General features: G+C 39.2%; 1 protein-coding gene across 1 annotated transcript in view; it reads right to left on the bottom strand.

Moving 5' to 3' along the window:
* Positions 1-2,859: 2,859 nt before the first annotated feature.
* Positions 2,860-18,977, bottom strand: part of CDKL4 (cyclin dependent kinase like 4) — a 33,657-nt gene continuing 17,539 nt past the window's right edge. Inside the window, exons 4-9 of the mRNA XM_004436725.3 lie at positions 16,053-16,143; positions 14,928-15,125; positions 13,221-13,303; positions 11,695-11,751; positions 6,499-6,633; positions 2,860-4,293 (exon numbers count right to left, since the gene is read on the bottom strand). Coding sequence (XP_004436782.2) covers positions 4,192-4,293; positions 6,499-6,633; positions 11,695-11,751; positions 13,221-13,303; positions 14,928-15,125; positions 16,053-16,143 — 666 coding nt within the window. The 3' untranslated portion in view covers positions 2,860-4,191. The remainder of the gene's footprint in view (positions 4,294-6,498; positions 6,634-11,694; positions 11,752-13,220; positions 13,304-14,927; positions 15,126-16,052; positions 16,144-18,977) is intronic.

Genomic DNA, 18,977 nt, shown 5'->3' with positions numbered 1-18,977 from the left:
AATGTACTGAATGTTCTTTGCTTTAATAGATATCTTAAATTGTTATTTCATAGCATATGTGTCATTTCCAAGCTAATTAGCATTAGATTAAAACATCAAAGAATGATTACATATTACTCTACATTTTGAAAGCACACCTGTTTTATTTACATTAATTAAAATCTAGTGATAATTAGCTTTAAAATCCACTTTCATTTATAAAATTTAACCTCTGTTAGGTGGCTGTCTGTAAACTACTACTGACTGGATAGAACTAGCAGTGGGTAGTCATGTGTGTTTGTATGCGTGTGAAAGCAAGCAAGCAAGAGAGAGATGAGAAAGAGAGAGATCTCCAGGCTCCTGGCTAGATCACAAACACCACAGTTTATCTTGGTATCGTTAAGCAATCCCCAGAAAGCGTCTTCTAGTGGGAGATATGTCCAGGACACAAACACCATGTGCTTAGAGAATCACGGAAGTTTAGAGCTGAAGGGGACCCTTAGAAATCATCTAGCTTATCCACTCTCTTATTTTACAAATGAGAAAGTGAAGGCACAGAAGCTATACGTTGTGACAAGGCTACACAGAGAGTTGCAAGCCAGGCCTAGAACCAGGTGTCCTAACCCCAGATCAAATGATATTTCTATTATTCTCTAAAGTACCACTCTTTAAGACTGTTAGTCTTCTACTAAAACAAGAATGAAGTGGTTGAGTTAATGATTTTAATAGAAAACAAACATAACATGCACACACCCAGAACATTAACTTGTGAGTGGCATTTTATCTTTATGTCTTAACTATATGCATTAAAAATCTGTATATTTGTGATTCAGCTAATACCTTACACTGACTCCCCAATGTTTCCAAGATTTAACTATTTTTGGAATTTTAGGATCATTCCTCTTCCAGTAGTATGTTTTAATTAAAAAAAATTTTTTTTAAATAATTCAAGCTATTCTAAAACCAGGATTGGAAACCATTGGTGGTAATAAATGACTAAGAAAGTGCCATCTTTTTGAAAAATTGTAATTCTATGGCAAGTAAGCTAAAGAACCATAAAACATTTTCAGAATTGAAAAATTTGTCAAAATAACATATTAATTTTCTTATGTCTTGTAGTTTGGGAAATCTGCATGAGCAATGAAGAGCTGTGAAACAGCCAACCTAGAAGAGGGAAGATCTACTCTCTGCTCACCTCTCATTCCCTGCCTGAGAGCTTTGTTTTTACCCTTTACTTAATCATCTCCCTAATCCAGAGCATTCAAAAGCTTCTTGAACACAACTTTTTAATGATTCAGTCTAGTTAAAATCATCTTCAAAGTGAGCCCATAAAGGGCTTTGTGGTTGAGGCAAGCTGGAACAACGACATTTAAATATCCTCAGGACTGAAACAGAGGCCAAAATCAGAGTCAAAGCAAATAGGCTCACAGGGCCGACACAGGTCTAATTAAATGTCCTTTTCTATGGGGTATTTCCTTCTGCCCTGAAGAAGCAGCAGGAGCACCAAGAAGAAGCAAAGTCTGCATTTTTAATTCTCTGTAAAATTCTCTGCAAAATAAAAGAACTGCTTGGAGATTCTCAGGTACATGTGTGTGGAAAGTCAGAGAAAACCAGGGCGTGAAGAGGTCACTCAAGGTGGAGAAAAGGGAGTATTCAGGCAGTGTCACTCACCGTGATGGCGCAGTATTTGGAGAGCATCAGGAGAGAGCTATATAAATGAATTTAAAAGCTCGAAAGCTGGCAAGGGTGAGACCAGCCAAGGTAAGCCAGAAATTGTAGGAAACGCGTGGTGACAGAATCGCGTGGGCTTCTGTCAAGAGCCTGGGTCAAGACTATTTGCTGAGGATAAGTTTTACAAAAGTCATTACTTAATTTGAGTCCTAGATGCTGAAGTGCAACTGTCTTCCATGTGGCTGAGAAATGCAAGGGAATCTGTGTAGTACAGAGGTGAGAACTACACACTCGAAAGAGAAAAGTGTTGCGGTTTAGATTTGTGCCTAAGTGATGCAGGGGGCAGTGCTCCGTGGCCTGGGTCACCCAGGAAAGTTAAGTATGCACATGTCATCAGAAGATTCTTTTTCTTTGCGGTAATACAACTGTGGTATGATGGCATTAGACCATTTTTCTAAGCATTTAGACGTTTTCTCCTCTCCCCTCCCCAGTGACACCTAAATGATGGATTTAAGGAAAAAAATTGGGAGAGAAATGCTAGTGTGAATTGGTTCTTAAATGTAAGCAAAAATAAGGGAAGACAGTCACCCGGCCAAAAACTCCACTGTTGTTTGCAGCACAATTACAAAGTGGGTACTGGAGTCTGGCGCTGTCCTCTTAATTTCTGCACGTGTGTGTGTATTCTACAGATAACACACAATCCTGGAGAGCTACAGCAGCACGAGCGGTCTGGCAATAAGAAGGCTTAAATAATAAAAACACTATGAAAGCTAAAAAGAAATCTTTCAGCAAAGTTGCCTTTTATCTTTTCTTTCTCATTTTCCTTGCACCTGTAGCATCATCTTATTAAAAATGCAAGAAACATACAAATCTCAAGAGGCACATTCTTGATAATACGATGAAAATAAGAAGAGCCTAGCAGCTTATATTCACACTAAGAATGTTAAATGGCCAAATAAGCCCACTTAAAATGTCTTTCCAGTGAGTAAGGAACTATTGTTTAGATGCCATAATTCCTTAGTAAAGAGATGCTCCAAAATTACTGAGTGCAATTCTCTGGAAGTTTACATAACCATGTTTATAAGTCCAACAGACATTTAGAGATGAGCATAAGGTGTTAGTGTTTTCGTAATAACAATTTATGCTTGGTGTCTTGGTGCCAGATAGAAGGAATTTCTGGAATTATACATATTTGCAAAATTTGACAACATTCAGGTGAGCATGCCAGATCCACGAGCAGAAAAGAGTTAATGAAATAATTTTAATATATATTGATGGGAACATCACTATTTTGTGCCTTTATGCCAGACACGGACAGACAGCCCCATGCTATTATTTTACACGAATTCCTTGTTAGCAAAGTAAAACATGTGAAATGTTTGAAAACTTTCAAACATTATGCATCATTCTTAGATGTCGAGGATAAAAGGCATCTACTATGATGCTTCAAAGCTTATAATTATAAACACATATTTCTATATATTTCTATATGTATGTATGTCAGGTTTACTTGGGAAAATATCCCATGTAAATTCGGCTCACCTACTGAAGTGTTTTGTTTGTTTGCTTCTTGTTTCAGTAAAAGACACAAAATGAAGGTAACTGAAAGATAATCCTCCTGCTCTCAGAAGTGTTTACAAACCTGGCCTGATCATGATGCACAAGTTTAGGGCTGCACAAGTTTGCAGAGGCTATGGATGCAAATATTTGGAAGAGAGTGTTGACAATGAGTGATTTAGAAAATACACCGAGGAGGACAGGGTTAGGTACTGAGGGGATTTAGCCAGGAGGGAAAAAGGAGGACAAGGAACCATGACGTAGCAAAGGAGTCAGTGCTGGAGTCCGCAGTCAATTATCCCGGGGCATTGTGTCATGAGGATGGTAATTTCTTGTAGTTCACCCACTATTTGCCATGTAAATGTATGGAATTTTTTCTAGCTAGCTTTAAAAATAGAATCATCAATGTCTCATGAGGCAGAGAAAGTAGAGTCTGCCCTGGAATCAAGGGATAAACCTAGATGACATTTCAAGATTTCCTTCCCACACCAATATAAAAACACAGAATAAAATACCAGCATTACTCAACAGACCTGGTTACAGTGAGAGTGAACTGAAACGCAGAAACATAATGTCATTCCTTACACAAACAACAGCTAGGCAAGCTATTTGATATTGCTCTACGACATTATGCGGTCAGCTGCAGCAAGACGATACCTGTAAATTTTTTTCATAAGTCAAAGTATAAGCCCACAAATTCTCAATATAAATTCTCAAGAGCGGCTGCTCTGATGAAATTGAAAATGTCTCCTCCATATGTGCAGCTTCAGACTTTATAACATTTAAAGAAAATGTTCTAAAAGATAAAGTTGGCTCATGTAAAAAGCACGGGCAGAGGAATCAGTAATGATCAGAGCAAAACAATTCTAGAAAGCATCTTAATTTTCATATGGTTCATTTGCATTTGAAACACTGCGAATTCCTATCTCTCTTGTACAAAAACGTGTACACATTAAATTACTTTCCACTTGAAAGAACATTTTCCTAAATGTTTGGAAGGTGATCAAATTTTAACTGGAGGACTTGTTTTCTTCCATCAGGTGTGGGGGAGATGTGGCTTCCTGGTATGAGAGGCAACAGTTGATTCTAATAGTAGAACAAGACAAAAATAAGAAAGTAAATTGAAAACAATTCCTATTTGTACAGTTTGATATAAAGATGGTAAAACAAAAAAAATACACATGGTAAAAAGATGTCAAAAGGCATCAATTTTAAAATTAAGTAGGGTTACCTTTCCAAAAAATTGTGATCCTCTGATACTTAAAAATTAGCTTCTATTACTTATTCTAGAATTCTCATAGATGTACTATGAATTATTTCAATACACTCATTTCTGAATAGATAGTGTTTAAAAGATGCCCACCAGCTATTAAACAATAATTCCAAGAGTCTACATTCTACCCATCTCAAATGCTCACATATTAACTTTAGGATATTGGCAGAACAGCAAAGATTTAAAACCTCTTTAATATCAACTTTAAACAGTATTTAGTCTTAAGGAAATTGTTAGTCATCCACTCAGAGATCTAGAAGCTGGGATCTAGGTAGAAATTTGAACTCACAAAGTAAAACCACTCTGAATGAAAAGATCTTTCTGAATTTTTAGTTTATTCTCTGATATGGTAAAATGTCTAGAAAAGAAGTGTGTGCTCAGAAAGAAAACCAGAACTTGAAAGACATCCCCGCCTTTCTCTTGGCCTTGCTCTCTGGGGACTTCACTTGGTGGAGGGAGGTGTTTAGCCGTGGTCTCATGGTGGATGCCCCGGTGGGGCTACCACACAGAGGTAAACAGGATGCAGTTGACTAAGGACAGAGAACATGACATAATCTTTGTAAGTGAGATTATCTAGGTGCATGCTGCTCTTTGTGAAAAAAGGCCTTCTGTAAAATCCCTGATCTGTATCATTTGGGCTACAAAGTATTAAGGAAAGAGAAGACAGCTGTGAACTGGAGACTTAATGGGAGAGCAGCATCCCCACCCACCTTGAGGTGGGTGTGGTAGAAAGTAAATCGGGGACCAAGAGGCAGGATGGAGCAGGGCCGCTGTTCACCCTCCCAGTCAAAGGTGGGGAAGCTGGGGAGATGTTTTTGAGGGGACAGGGTTTTTACTCGTAATTCACACTGTATTTCAAACTGCAGCCTCAGACTTATTTGAACAAACCCTAATCTTTTGGTTATTTAAGTAAACTGTATTGGGTTTGACTTGCAAACACATAACTTTAACAGGTCAAGGTAAAATGGCCTATGTAATAAAAACTTAAATACCCACAGATTTTGGATACACAGAAATCATCTTAACATTTCATCTTATTGATTAGTTTGATGTTTCTCTCTCAACAAACATCTATTTTAACTATCAAAAGGTTGAAAAAAAAGACTGCTTTTTTCCTTTATGGTGGACATGCTAAGGAGAAGATAAATGACCAAAAAGTGGATCAAAGGTGGAAGACTAAGCAAACACACAATGGGACGATTGTCAGTCTGATAAATGGAAAATTACCACCTTGGTTTATTAATAAGCAATACTCATCTATTTATTTATTTGGATAATATTTATTAAGTATCTTCTATGCATCAGACACTGTTTTAGGTGCAGGGGATACAAAATGAGAAAAAAACCCCAAACCAAAACAAACCTACTTCCATGGAATTTATGTTTTAACTTCGAAGTTTTCTCAAATCAAGTAAAGGGTGGTCAGCTAATAAACTGCAGAATCAGTGTTTGTCATAGTCATCATATTATTCTGCAATATCGGCACATTTTAGGACAGGATATGGTTCCCAGTTGTCTGAGTTTCATCTCTTAGTATCTGGCCAGAGCTTGTCCTTGGTCTTGAGGAAAAGCCCAGGAAAGGCAGACTTAGGTGCTGCCATGAGTGAAAGACAGAAGAGTCAAATTTCCTTTCTGTGTGCATCTGGAGGCTACAGAAGGGTACTGGGATTCCTCTGTGACGCTGGTCAAATTCAGCCCTGTTGTAATCAGGATTTTGTTACACGAAGTTTTTGTATTTTGGGTACATGATCTGGCAGGTGGGATATCCAATCAGTGTAGCAAAAAAATCGTGCAATAATTTCATTCAAGTGTATTTAGAATAAGATGCTGCAACAATCTGGATATTTTCATAGTTTAATGGTTTTATTATATCAATCACCAATATTTATTAAGGTAAACAAATACAGCTAAACCAGTGCAAAGAAGAGGGCTTGGTGTCCACCTAGTCTCACTTTGAAAGGTAGAGAAAGGAAAAAAAGAATCATTTTTATAGTGCTTTAACTTTTCAACAGAGGTACCTGCTGACGTCTTCTGTTTCTTCCTTCATTACGTGCTTTTCTTTTAATTTGGTCCTCTCTAACAGAATCAAAATAGGGGCTCTCCAGGAGTTGGGCACAGGTTAATCTGTCATCTGGATTCATCTTCAGACACTCCTTCAGAAGAAGAGAAAAGCAAAGAAGATATTTAAAGAGTGGCCTCTTTTGTTACTGTGCCCAAAAACTGAATACTAACTTGTTAGAGCAAATACGAGTTTAGAAAATCTTCAAGTTTGTATATTATCAAGTACTTGGAACTGGTTAATAACTAGAATTGCTTTACTTTTGTCACTTCACTCTTTTGAGGGTAGAAATAAACATTCAATGTCTCTGGAAGAGGCTACAAGTAGATCAGATGTTTCCACCAATGACATCTCTTCATTACTTGTCAAAGCAAATAGTTTGTCAGACTCTTCAAAGTGATCTCGGGACCAGCGACATCAGCATTACCTGGGAACCTGTTAGAAATGCAAATTCTTGGGTCCAACCCCAGACCTGCTGAATCAAAAGCAATGGGGGTGGAGCCCAGCAATCTGTTCAACAAGCTCTCTGGGTGGTTCTGATAGCTGCTCAGGTTGGAGAACCCCTGGCTTAAGAAGAGGGCTGAGGAAGTGTTAGTCTTAGCAGTGAAAAGAATTTAAAATGGGGATAATTGGAATATATATTCATATTAGAATAATTAGAGGCAAAAAGGAAAAAGTAGCATTATGACCCTTTATATGAGAGGCTACTAGAAGCCTCTAGCTCTGCCTGTGAGAGTGGGGAGCAGCAGAGTTGTGCAGTCTTGACACAAAGATTTTCTCCAAGAAGCCCTGACACTCTTTGGCCAGAGAACGGGGCTTTTCCCACGAAGAAAGACAGATTACGATAAAGAATTGGAGCAGCCTTAGTACACCAGACACAGGAGATCTGAAATTTCTTGCCTTATGACTGTAAGAAAGAAGTAAAGCTCATCAACACAGACTTTGTTTTGAGGCATTCAGGTGTCCAGAGATTTGCCCTGTAGTGTCTGTTCCTCCCTAACCCCAGCTGACCTCAGATATCTCCCATCCCTGGGAACACATGCTGACTGCCCCTAAGCAGTCTCACCTGCCTTTCAGAGAGGTGTCTGATTAGCTCTGTTCTTCAAGAAACAACGCTGCTCAGTATAGACTCACCTGTCCCTCCACAGCTACCACCTGCTCCAAGCAGATCACCCCCCCCCAATTAATGATCCATGCCATAATTAAGTCCAGCTGCCACTGGGAATCCATCTTCTCAAACCCTAACATTGTCAGGACTATAACCAGGACAGAAAGACTATTTTGAATATAAACTGTGGTAATTTCTATTTCTTCACCACTTCATTCTGGCTTTTGCCTCCATCATTCCACTTAAGTGGCTCTTGCTATTCACACCTATGACCTCTACTTCCATATCCTTAAATATCAATAGGTATTTTGATATCTCATCTCAATAGTGTCAGACACTACTGACCACGTCCTCCTTGAAACTCTCCACTTGGCTTCTCTCCTGCCTCATTTTCCTTCCTCCTACCTCCTGGCTGCTCCTTTTCAAACCAACCTTTGCAGGTTTGCCTTCTCTACAATGGTTGGATAGAATTCCTCAAGGCTCAATCCCAGGTTTCCCTTTCTTCTCATCTGTTCTAGGTTTCTAGCTAATCTCACTGATGCTCAATGGCTTCAATTATCCAGGTTTACCAGAGACTTCCTCATGTATATTTCTGGTCCAGACCTCTCCTTTGAACTCCAGACCTCCCTATTCAATGGCCTACTTAACATCTCTATCTTTTCTCAAGGGAACTGCTGTGGGTTGAACTGTGTCCCCCCAAAATACATGTTGAAGTCTTAAACCTTGGTATCTCGTAACGTGACCACATTTGGAAACAGCCTCTTTGCAGATGTAATTAATAAAGAAAGGTCATACTGGTGGATTCTACTACAACATGACTGGTGTCCTTATAAGAACAGAGAAGACAATGCAAAGACAGACACACAGAGAGAACACCATGTGAAGACAGAGGCAGAGACTAGAGTTCTGCTGCCACAAGCCCGAGAATGCCTGGGGCTACCAGAAGCCAGAAGAGGCCAGGAAGGATCCTCCCCTAAAAGCTTCAGAGAGAACGTGGCCCTGCCAACACTTTAATTTCAGACTTCTAATCTCCAGAATTGTGAGAATAAATTTCTGTTGTTTTCAGCCACCCAGGTACTTTGTTATGACAGCCCTAGGAAACTGATACAGACACCTCATCTTTGCCACCCTCCTCTACTTCACTCCCCAGATCTAAATCATGACTAAGTCCTATCAGTTTTACTTCTGAATATATCCTGAATTCATTCAACTCCTTGTATGGGCTTCCGATGTATTGAAATCTAGTCTATCACTAACTACCTAAGGGTTATTTTGAAGAGCATTTTTAGATTCTAAGAAGAGGCTGCTAATACTGAGCCATGCGGCCTGGGCTGGAATGATGTCCTGCTTGATTAGTTTTAGGAGCATTGAGATGAACTGGATGGAATTGAGCCTTCCGAGTCCTCGACTGCCTGGATTAATAACTTTCTGTACACTGAGAGGCTGATGAATTCTCAGAGCTGCTCCCTGATAAGTATCTTCCTAACCTGGGAAAGGTTTTTAAGATGGCATATGAGAAATTGGAACTGCAAAGTCCAAGTCAGGATCCTTTTCTTGAAACTTCAAATTTCACAGAAAGTCCTTTAATAAAATTTTCAAGAGTCTACAGTCTTCTTCTTAATGACCAGATTAAACAGATACAGTGACAGGATGGTATGACTACGAAAACAAATGAGTAATAAAAAATAAATACTGTGCCCATTGTCTCATTTGAAACCTAATGAAGAGAACACAAAAGATCTGCCATAGATGGGACACTGCATGCCACCCCCGTCCTTGGCTTGAGCCCACTTGAGCAGTTCCCAGCATAGATTACGGCAAGTCCCATGGGATAACCACCTGTTATGGTAGCTGCTATTTATTTGTTGTTAGAGATGTCTCTATTGCAATTAGTGAAGGAAAGCCTTCCTTCGTCTAACATGGGGCGGGAGTCTAGGAGATAGGCTGTGGTCCACAGAAGAGCACAATTCTTGAGGCACTGAGAGAATCCTTTGGTCTCAGGTCACACATTATGGGTCTAAATCAAATAGTTGAGTGACAAAATTAGCTTCATCCAGAATCTGGAGCAGGCCAACAGGACACTTCACCTTTGGAGATGAGGACAGGGAGTTTGTCCCTATACCTTGGAGTTTTCACGCCCTGGAGTTGCCTTCCAGGAATTTTTTTCTCTGGTTACTTGGAGGAATAACCATAGGAAGGTTTGGCCTCTACCTGAGAATGGGTTGGGCTTGCAGTGCTTGACCTACCCACCCCCCACGCCCCCATTCCCCAAGGTTTTGCTAAATTGCATGTGGTTCAGAACAACCTGTCCACAACAAGGCCAGGGAACTGGACTTCCAGGCAGGGCTTCTGAGTGCTGGGTTAAGGCAGATCAGAGCAGTGAGACAGAGAGAAGGCAGCTGAAGTCCAGTGGAGCAGTGGTAAGGGCAGTCTGAGAGCTCAGAGGTGTCAGGCTCCCAGTCTCAGGAAGACCCAGACTGAAGGGATCCAGCACCCTGGAGAGCACCTTGGCAACGACCAGCACTAGCACAAAGGCTCGTGTACAAAGTTGACTCTAGGTCATCCAGATGGCTCCACCTTCTAGATCAGATGAATTTCAAACTAGAATGCTTATTATAATCACCTAGGAGGATGTTTAAAGATACAAATTCCAAGATCCTAGTCACAGAGATTCTGCTTCTATACATCTGAGGTTAGATACTGGGATGTATATATATACAAAAAGCTCCCAGGTCATTCTGATGAGTAGTTTGGAAACATATGCTGTAGACAGAACTTAACTGATTATTAAAGATAGTTACCCTTACTGGTATCTCCATCCCTATCCCAAGGGCTTTCAGTATCCACGCTGAATGGAAGAGTCACACCTTCTAGCATGGCCTCAGTTGGTCAAGCATGAATGGAAGACTGGTCATAGGTGAGTTTCTTCTGTTTTTTATTAGAATTTGTCCTTTGTTTGACTATCTCTTTTGGGCCTGGTGCAGGGACTACATCTACTGTCTGCACGGTTCTGACTTTGCCTGGTCTTCTACTAATTTTTTTTTTTTGCTGAGGAAGATTCGCCCTGAGCTAACATTAGTTGCCAATCTTCCTTTTTTTTTTTTGTACGTGAGCCGCCACCACAGCACGGCCACTGACAGATGAATGGTGTAGGTCTGCACCTGGGAACCGAACCTGGGCTGCCGAAGTGGTGCATGCTGAACATAATCACTAGGCAACTGGGGCTGGGCCTACTAATTTTTTTTCCTGAGGAAGATTCCCCCTGAGTTAACATCTGTTGCCAATCTCCCTCTTTTTTTGCTTGAGGAAAATTAGCCCTGAGCTAATATCTGTGCCAATCTTCCTTTATTTTGTATGTGAATCACGCCACAGCATGGCTGATGAGTGGTGTAGGTCCACACCTGGGATCCGAACCCACAAACCCAGGCTGCTGAAGAGGAGTGCACAAAACTTAACCACTACCCCACAGGGCCAGCCCCCCTGTTAATTTTTTTAAAAATAATTAAAAAATTTATTTAACCCAATATATCTAAAACGTTATCAGTTCAACATGTAATTAATATTTTTTAAATTATAATGAAATATTTTATATATTATAGTAATTTTCATAGAAATCTAGTACATCTCAATTCTAATTAGCCATATTTCAAGTGCTCAATGGTAACATGCAGCTAGTGGCTACCATATTGGATAGTAGAGTTCTAGAGCTTCAGACTTAAGGAATATATTCACCCCATAAATTTCCATAGTCTGAATATACTGACTTAACAGTCAAATTTCCTGCTGAATGCAAAAGAAGTAATGGTGTTCATCACAGCAAGCCCTAATTATTCTCTTTCATCTTCTACTAATTTTAATGGATATGTTAGAATGATTACTGCTTACATCACTGATGTTCCTTTAACTGCAATTATTTTACAGTTCCTTATCATTTTCAATGGCTACATCCTACCTTGCCATTATTTGCCCTACTGTCCACCCCTCCCAAAGTTACCAGCTTCAATCATTACAATTTGCAGTCAATAATGGTTATAATTGATTAAGTACCTTCATAAAATTCAAAGCCACGGGATGAGCATCTGAGAACTTTTCTTCAAGAGTTTCCTAGAAAACAAATAATTTCAATGTCACATAATAACAAAGTGATGTATATTTTGAATATATTAGTAATAAGACACTTTGGAGAAAGATCTCCTAGTAGGATAGATAATTCCTTTTCAAGATTTTTAAATCATATTTTTACATAATTTTACACTATAGTGTAAAGGTTTGAAAGACAAAAACTGGAGTTATTTTCTTAATTTCACAATATCTTGCAATTGATGCTTGAAAATGTGGGTTCCAAATGTTCCCTTTTGAAATTCTACAACAGTACCGTAATATGCGCCTGATCCACTTACAGGGATGCTTTGAGCATTAATGGAAATATATTGAACTACATGTGTCAGAGCACCACAGAAAGCAACAGAATGGTTAACACAAAATTCAGGATACTAAGGAAGGAAGCGAATAGGATCGAGGGGAGTACATGGGGAGGGGGAAGCTTCAAAGACTATGGTAATATTCTTCTTTAACTCGGCAGCAGGTACATGAAAATCTGTTGTATTTTATTCTTTAAATTAAACATGTTATATAAACATTCTTTTGTAATTTAACCTCTAGCCTTGTAATTCAACTTTTAACCTTTAAAAGCTTTAACAAATATAATAAAAAAGAAATCCAGTACATAAATCAAGGTATTATATGAAATAATGAATTTAAAATGCACAGAGTGTCTACAGATAGTTGGGGCCATTTGAACCTCCGATTGTTCACACGTGCCCTAAATCATGATCTGGCTTTACAGACTTTCCCCACCCCTGCACCACTCTGGCTCAAACACAGCCTGAGTGTGGACACATGCCTCTCCTGACTTCTTTTCACTCTATAGGCAGAATCTAGATCATATGGAGCTTTAAAGATCACAGCCCAAACTTAGGGAACACAGACAGGAAATCGACATCTACAGAGAGTAAGAGGCTCAAGCGGTCATTGACACATTCCCAAAGAAAGGCGAAGACCTCAGCAAGAGCCCGGAGGTGACCACTATGGTTTGGAGTTTTGATTTGAATACAATGAGGATCACTTTGTAGAATGACCTTCCACGTGAAAAGATACATTGTGAAGAAACGGTTTTTATTGATTTGACTTTGCTTCACAAGCTGAAAAAAATAGAGCATGCATTTTTTCAAAATAAAGAAGACTACAGTAAGTACTGTTTATGAGAAAATAATTATTTCAGGGAAAGGTATCTGAGTGTTTTGACTAAAAAGATCAAGGTAATTATGTATGGAACTAAACACACTTTCATCTCAAATTTAACATTAAATTAATCTTTGAATAGACAGAACAAATAAACTTTTAAAGTATTTTCCTGGTTCATTTTATGTAGTTTTTATATAGTTTCTTCAATCTGTGTCAGTGTGTCATAAGGAAACCAGGAGCCAAAAGCATAAATATTAAAAAAGAAACAACTACCCCTTTAAAGAAAGTAGCAATACAAATAATAAAACATTTAAAATCGAGCAGTTTACCATGTCTTCTGGTTCAGGAATACTGATGCCATGGAAAAACTGGTTACTTTTAAAGATAGATTGATGTCTTGGGATTAGTTTTCCTATAAAATACAAACCACGTAACTCATGATAAATTTAGTAAAAATAATACAGTGTTTAAATGGTTAACTTCTGAGGTCCAGATGTGAAAGAAATCCTGAGCCTGATCATTCCCTCCAGACTTGGGAGGAATGGGTCACTGGGAACACATGCCTTTTCAGGTAAGGTCAATTCTCCCATGCAACTCTCTTTGCCACATGTGGCTTGGTCAGCCATTCAGCCTCCACCAAAAGAGGAGGCAAGAAAACAGTGCTGAGGGCTTTACACACATGATCTCATTTAAGCTCATTACCATGCCACAAGAATTGTTATTTTTCATCTCCACTGTACCAGTGAGGAGAATGAGACTCAAAGCTTTAACAATCTGTCTAAGGTCACATGGTTATTAAGTGATGGACCCAGGATTCGAACTCACGTCTGTCTAATATTTGCCTAATGTAAATTTCCACAATCCTTTTAGGAAATCAATCAAACAACACACACTTAAAGTGTAGCCTGTAGTGATATCCTACCCCACGTTTTTCATGCTGCAGAATTCTCCAGAAGAATGTGTTGGAACCAAACAGGGAAAGACCAGACAGCAGTAGTTCCCTTGCCCACAGCCATGGTGAGTCTATGGGAAGGAATTAATAAAATACTCATCTTTGTGTAGATGTATCATTTTCTTTGCATCCATACTGCTGGTGTAAAGCTGCAGCCAACCTTTTGGTTACATTCCCTTCCAACCAGGTGGAAGTAGACAACTGCTGAGGAGGCTGACACACGATGAAAGTTCATGAAAGAGACCCCTTGAATCCCATTCTTATTCTGCACATAACTGGTTGTATGGCTTTATGCCAATCATGGAAGGTCCTTGAGCCTCAGTTTCCTCATGCGTAAAAGAGGCACAATGAAAATGTTATAATGTCCTTAATGGGCTTTTCTTAGGACTGAAAGAGAGGTGTGTGAAAATAATTTGTAAATTCTTAAGTCCTATACAAAGGAGCAGAGTAGAGGAGTTGCAATAGAGAATGTATAGTCTGCAAAACCTAAAATATTTACTGACTGGTCCTTTATAGAAAAAGTGTGCTGATCCCTGGTCTAGAATGTTATAATGTCCTTAATGGGCTTTTCTTAGGACTGAAAGAGAGGTGTGTGAAAGTAATTTGTAAATTCTTAAGTCCTATACAAAGGAGCAGAGTAGAGGAGTTGCAATAGAGAATGTATAGTCTGCAAAACCTAAAATATTTACTGACTGGTCCTTTATAGAAAAAGTGTGCTGATCCCTGGTCTAGAATAAAGGGGGAAAACCCCTCTTTTACGTGGTCAGAAATTGCATTTGATCAGATGTCTCTTACAGTAAGCTCCATGCAGCTGACTTATACCTTATCCCTATCTTAGCCCAATACGGAAAGTACATGTACAGTTTATTCCACGGCTAACTGACTTGACTTGGAAGGCATCTGAAAACTCCTCACTGAGAGGAGTTATGGCTCTACAGATTAAGAAAAGGGTTGGGCTTTGGCTACAACCCAGAACCACCATCCCAAGCAGCACTTTGGAGAAGCAAGAAAGCTCTTGTTCATTACAACGACATGCTATTACTACAACTGAGCAACTCTGTAAGCCATAAAATGCGATTCATACCCAGTGTTCTGATTATCAGATAAAGTTGGTCCACATCTGATTTTCCAGGCCAGAGTGGCTGGCCTGTCAGGAGCTCTGCAAAAACGCAACCAGTAGCCCATACGTCTACCGAAGAATCATACTGAGTATCTCCCACAAGAAGTTCAGGAGCTCGGTACCATCTTGTAGCGACATAATCAGTGTAAGCATCTCCTGGAACTGCAAATGGGTCAATCAGATCAGGTGCGTCACATTCTCCCAATGTACGAACTACCTTCAGGAGCAGGTCAGGCATTCAGGCAAGCTTTAACAATTCATAGGGCACAGTACTCCTCACAGTTAATGCAGTGAGGCACTAATTGAGTAAACAGTTACACTGTGCACTCAGATAGTAAATTCAACTTCCAAAGGTCCCTTAGCTAGTTAACATCTATATAATCCAAACAGAGGAAGGGGTAATGAGAATTTCTATAGCGTAACTTGAAGTCTAAACCAACTTCCAAATGCATTGTCAAGTCACCTGTGCCTGGGTCCTGTCAGGATACTGATTATGTATTCACCCACCTTGCAACGTGTATGTTGCTAATACATGTTTTTGCCTGCTGCACAGTTCTAGATTCAGGGAGAAATAATTACTTATCCCCCTTTCCCTTTGGTTCATCCCTGTCTGGGATGATTTCCTTTTTCTCAGCACTGTCTCTGAATCCTCTCTTTAATTTTCAGTGTACTCTTTTAATCTCACCAGCTCCGTGAAATTTTTTCCAACCACTCTAGCCTACATTAACATCTCCCTCCAGGGAACCACGTGCACCTTCTCTTTAGTACTTTATTGCCAATCATCTTGCATTAGACTTTGTTTCTTTTACTTCAGATTATAAGTGCATGAAGAGCAGAAGTGCATTTTACAATTCTTTTCCCTCTCCGACAAGGCAAAGCACATAAACGTGACATCCAATAAATTCTAGTTGGATGGTGTGGAGTTGAAGTGCAAACTAATGTACTGACTAAAAGGTTAAAGTGAGATTTTCCTTTTTGAATAATAACAATATAATGTTTAGCATGTGTTCAATACCTAAAGTAAGAATTTAAACTATATCATTTCATAATCATCTGAATTGGATAAGTTAGTGAAAAATTGCTACTTACTCAGAATTCGTGCAAACCCAAAGTCACAGATCTTGATTATTCCTTGCTTAGTTATTAGAATATTTTCAGGTTTTACATCTCTGTGAATACACTGTAAGATAATGTTTGATTATTTCTCTTAGCCATCAAAATGACAAAGCATAATAAACATTAACTACTAGTTTAAATGATAAATATAGCCTGTGGGATAAAAAAAAATATGGTTTTCCTTCATTTTTCTAAAAGAACTTAAATTGGCAATTTTTCACTTTTAAATCTTATCATACCAAGAGAAAAAAAATCAAAATGTTGCTATATTAGTGAAGAAATTATAATTATGGGATATGAAAACTGTTTTTTTAGAGAAGAAAGTATCATACAATTATTTCTTCCACTTTTTACTGGGCCCTATTTAAACTGTAAGAGGTAAAACCCTGAATGAGATTAGACCTACACACAGTGTACCTCTAATAAGAACTCCTGCCACCCAAGAATCACAATTCAGGTTGAATAAGTATTGTAGAATTGAGAAATTAGAAAAACATTCGAATGACAGAAAACAAAACTCACGTATAATTAGAGTGACCATATTATTTATCATCCAAATCAGAATGTGTGAAAGGGAGCTCTATGAACAACCATGCGAGGACAACAGGCACAAACCACAACCGCCCTGGGTAAGCTGGGATGTATGGTCACCTACTTATTCAGAGATACCAAAGCATTCAGCCTCACGGGATGAGTACCGCTTCCATTTCCTCAACAGTGAGCTAACCTGGAGTGATTAGCAGCCTTCCTGAGAGAGGACCACACAATGCTGTCGGAGGCCCTCCTGGGACAGCAGGACACCACCGTGAGGCATTCCCACTTCAGAGAAGCTCCCGGTAGTCTTTTACATGTAGACACCTTACAGTTTGCTGTATCATCATAATGACCCTGAATGAAGCAGATGCTCCCTGTCAGACATGACAGGGCTAAGCTGGGCGCATGGATGAAGGCGGGCTGAGTGTCACTCCTCATTATCCCAGAAATGGCTATTCCATGTTGCTGAGGCCCCAGGAGAAAACAATGCAGGCCCTCTTCTTCAGAACTTTAGCTTTCCAGTTTATCCTCCCTCCAAACAAGCAAATAGATAAAAACCATGTTGCTCTTCTTCAACAACTCAGCCCTCATGGAGCTCTGTACTTTTCAAAGCTCTTGCACATGAATTAGCTCATCCTCGCAGCAATCCTGTGATCACAGGGGGCCACTGACAGTCCCCGGATTAGGTACCACAGTAATCAGCTCCTGCCTCACTTCTCTGCTGTGCTGTCAGTCCCTTTAAGTATTTCCGTCCAACTGATGATTCTGAAATAGTTTTTCTTTGCTTCTATAACAGCTCTCTAGGAAGAGAAAATGTTGAACCCTAAATTCATTTTAGCTCACAAAACTGGCACTGGTAACAGAAGCTTGTTTCTATTTAGTCTCAATTACTGTCAACTGTTTCATAATTTGTATGAACAGTAGTTAGAAGAACCTCTTAAAAGTCCAAAGTCCCTAGGTATTAACTTTTAAAAATACGTTGTTGTAATATAAACCAGCACAGTTTTGTCCTACCTTTTAGGCAACACATTTATGAAACTTGGATTAACACTCTGAGTCTACTCACTTACAATAGTAGGTGATTTAATAAAAGCAGGTTATGTCCCTTGAATGAGCGTGCATCAAATTCTAAAATTTCTGGACTATGTGGGCATTACCAAGTAAATGGACTTACACTGATACCCATCTATTGGTCTATTTAAATATGTTTTTTGTGGGGCTGGCCCGGTGGCATAGTGGTTAAGTTTGCGCGCTCCACTTCGGCGGCCTGGGTTCGCCGGTTTGGATCCCGTGCGCGAACATATGCACTGGTCATCAAGCCGTGCTGTGGTGGCATCCCATATACAATATAGAGGAAGATGGGCACAGATGTTAGCTCAGGGCTAATCTTCCTCAGCAAAAAGAGGAAGATTGGCAATGGATGTTAGCTCAGGGCCGATCTTCCTCACCAAAAAAAAAAAAATGTTTTTTGGATCTAATACAAATTCACGTGAAATTTACAGCAACTTATTTTCCAACCAAAAAATACAAAGGCAAGTGAAGTACTGATTCGTCCCAAAGAAACAGAAAAATTTATTGGTGTAGGTGTAGGTAAGAGAAGCTACTAATAAAGAAGGATAGGATATTGAAGAAAGAAAAAGTAAAACAATCAGTGGAACAGTGAGAAACAGAGTATGGAGGGCAGAAGACGCTTAGACACACAGCATTCACTTTCCACTGCAAAGCCACACCCAGTGCAAACTCAGCAGAGCCTCTTGCAATCAGCTTGTTTTCCACCAAAGAACAAGAAACTTGCAAGTCAGTGTAACAGAAGAATTTTAATAAACTTTAGTTTCAAACACAGCTTTTAGCCAATATTGCTCAAGTTGGGTTATTGAGGCTGATGTACAATCTCATTTTTACTGGCTCACAAGCCAGCAAGAAGAGGTATTCATGGAATTTTAAATCTGACCCTTAACTTTAAGAATCATCTCTGGAAACTTCCACACCAGAAATTGCTTCTTATATAGCCTTACTGAACAACAGTTTTCCATTATCTGAGAAATGGATACTCTTTGAGCTTTATAAATGGATACTTAGGAGAGAGGGACGAGACCTCCTTCTTGACAACCAGAACATTAATATCCACAAGGTGAAGATAGACTTGCAGCCTGACACACTCATATCTTGGAGGTCACTGTAGTTTTGTCATTTTGAGATGAAGCTCTTTTTCTCTAGTCAATACATCAAATATATATAAAAATCCATGAGTTGATAATGATGCTAAATGGGTCACTTTAGCAATATTATAGGATAAAAAAGAACAGAATGAGTAGGTATTTTCTTAAGTCCAGTGCTTCTCAAAATTTAATGTGCACATGAATC

The sequence above is a fragment of the Ceratotherium simum genome, chromosome 11, assembly GCF_057802395.1.
Source record: "Ceratotherium simum simum isolate JZ-2026a chromosome 11, ASM5780239v1, whole genome shotgun sequence".
Classification (NCBI taxonomy): domain Eukaryota; kingdom Metazoa; phylum Chordata; class Mammalia; order Perissodactyla; family Rhinocerotidae; genus Ceratotherium; species Ceratotherium simum.
This window is presented reverse-complemented; position numbering and strand designations above follow the sequence as displayed.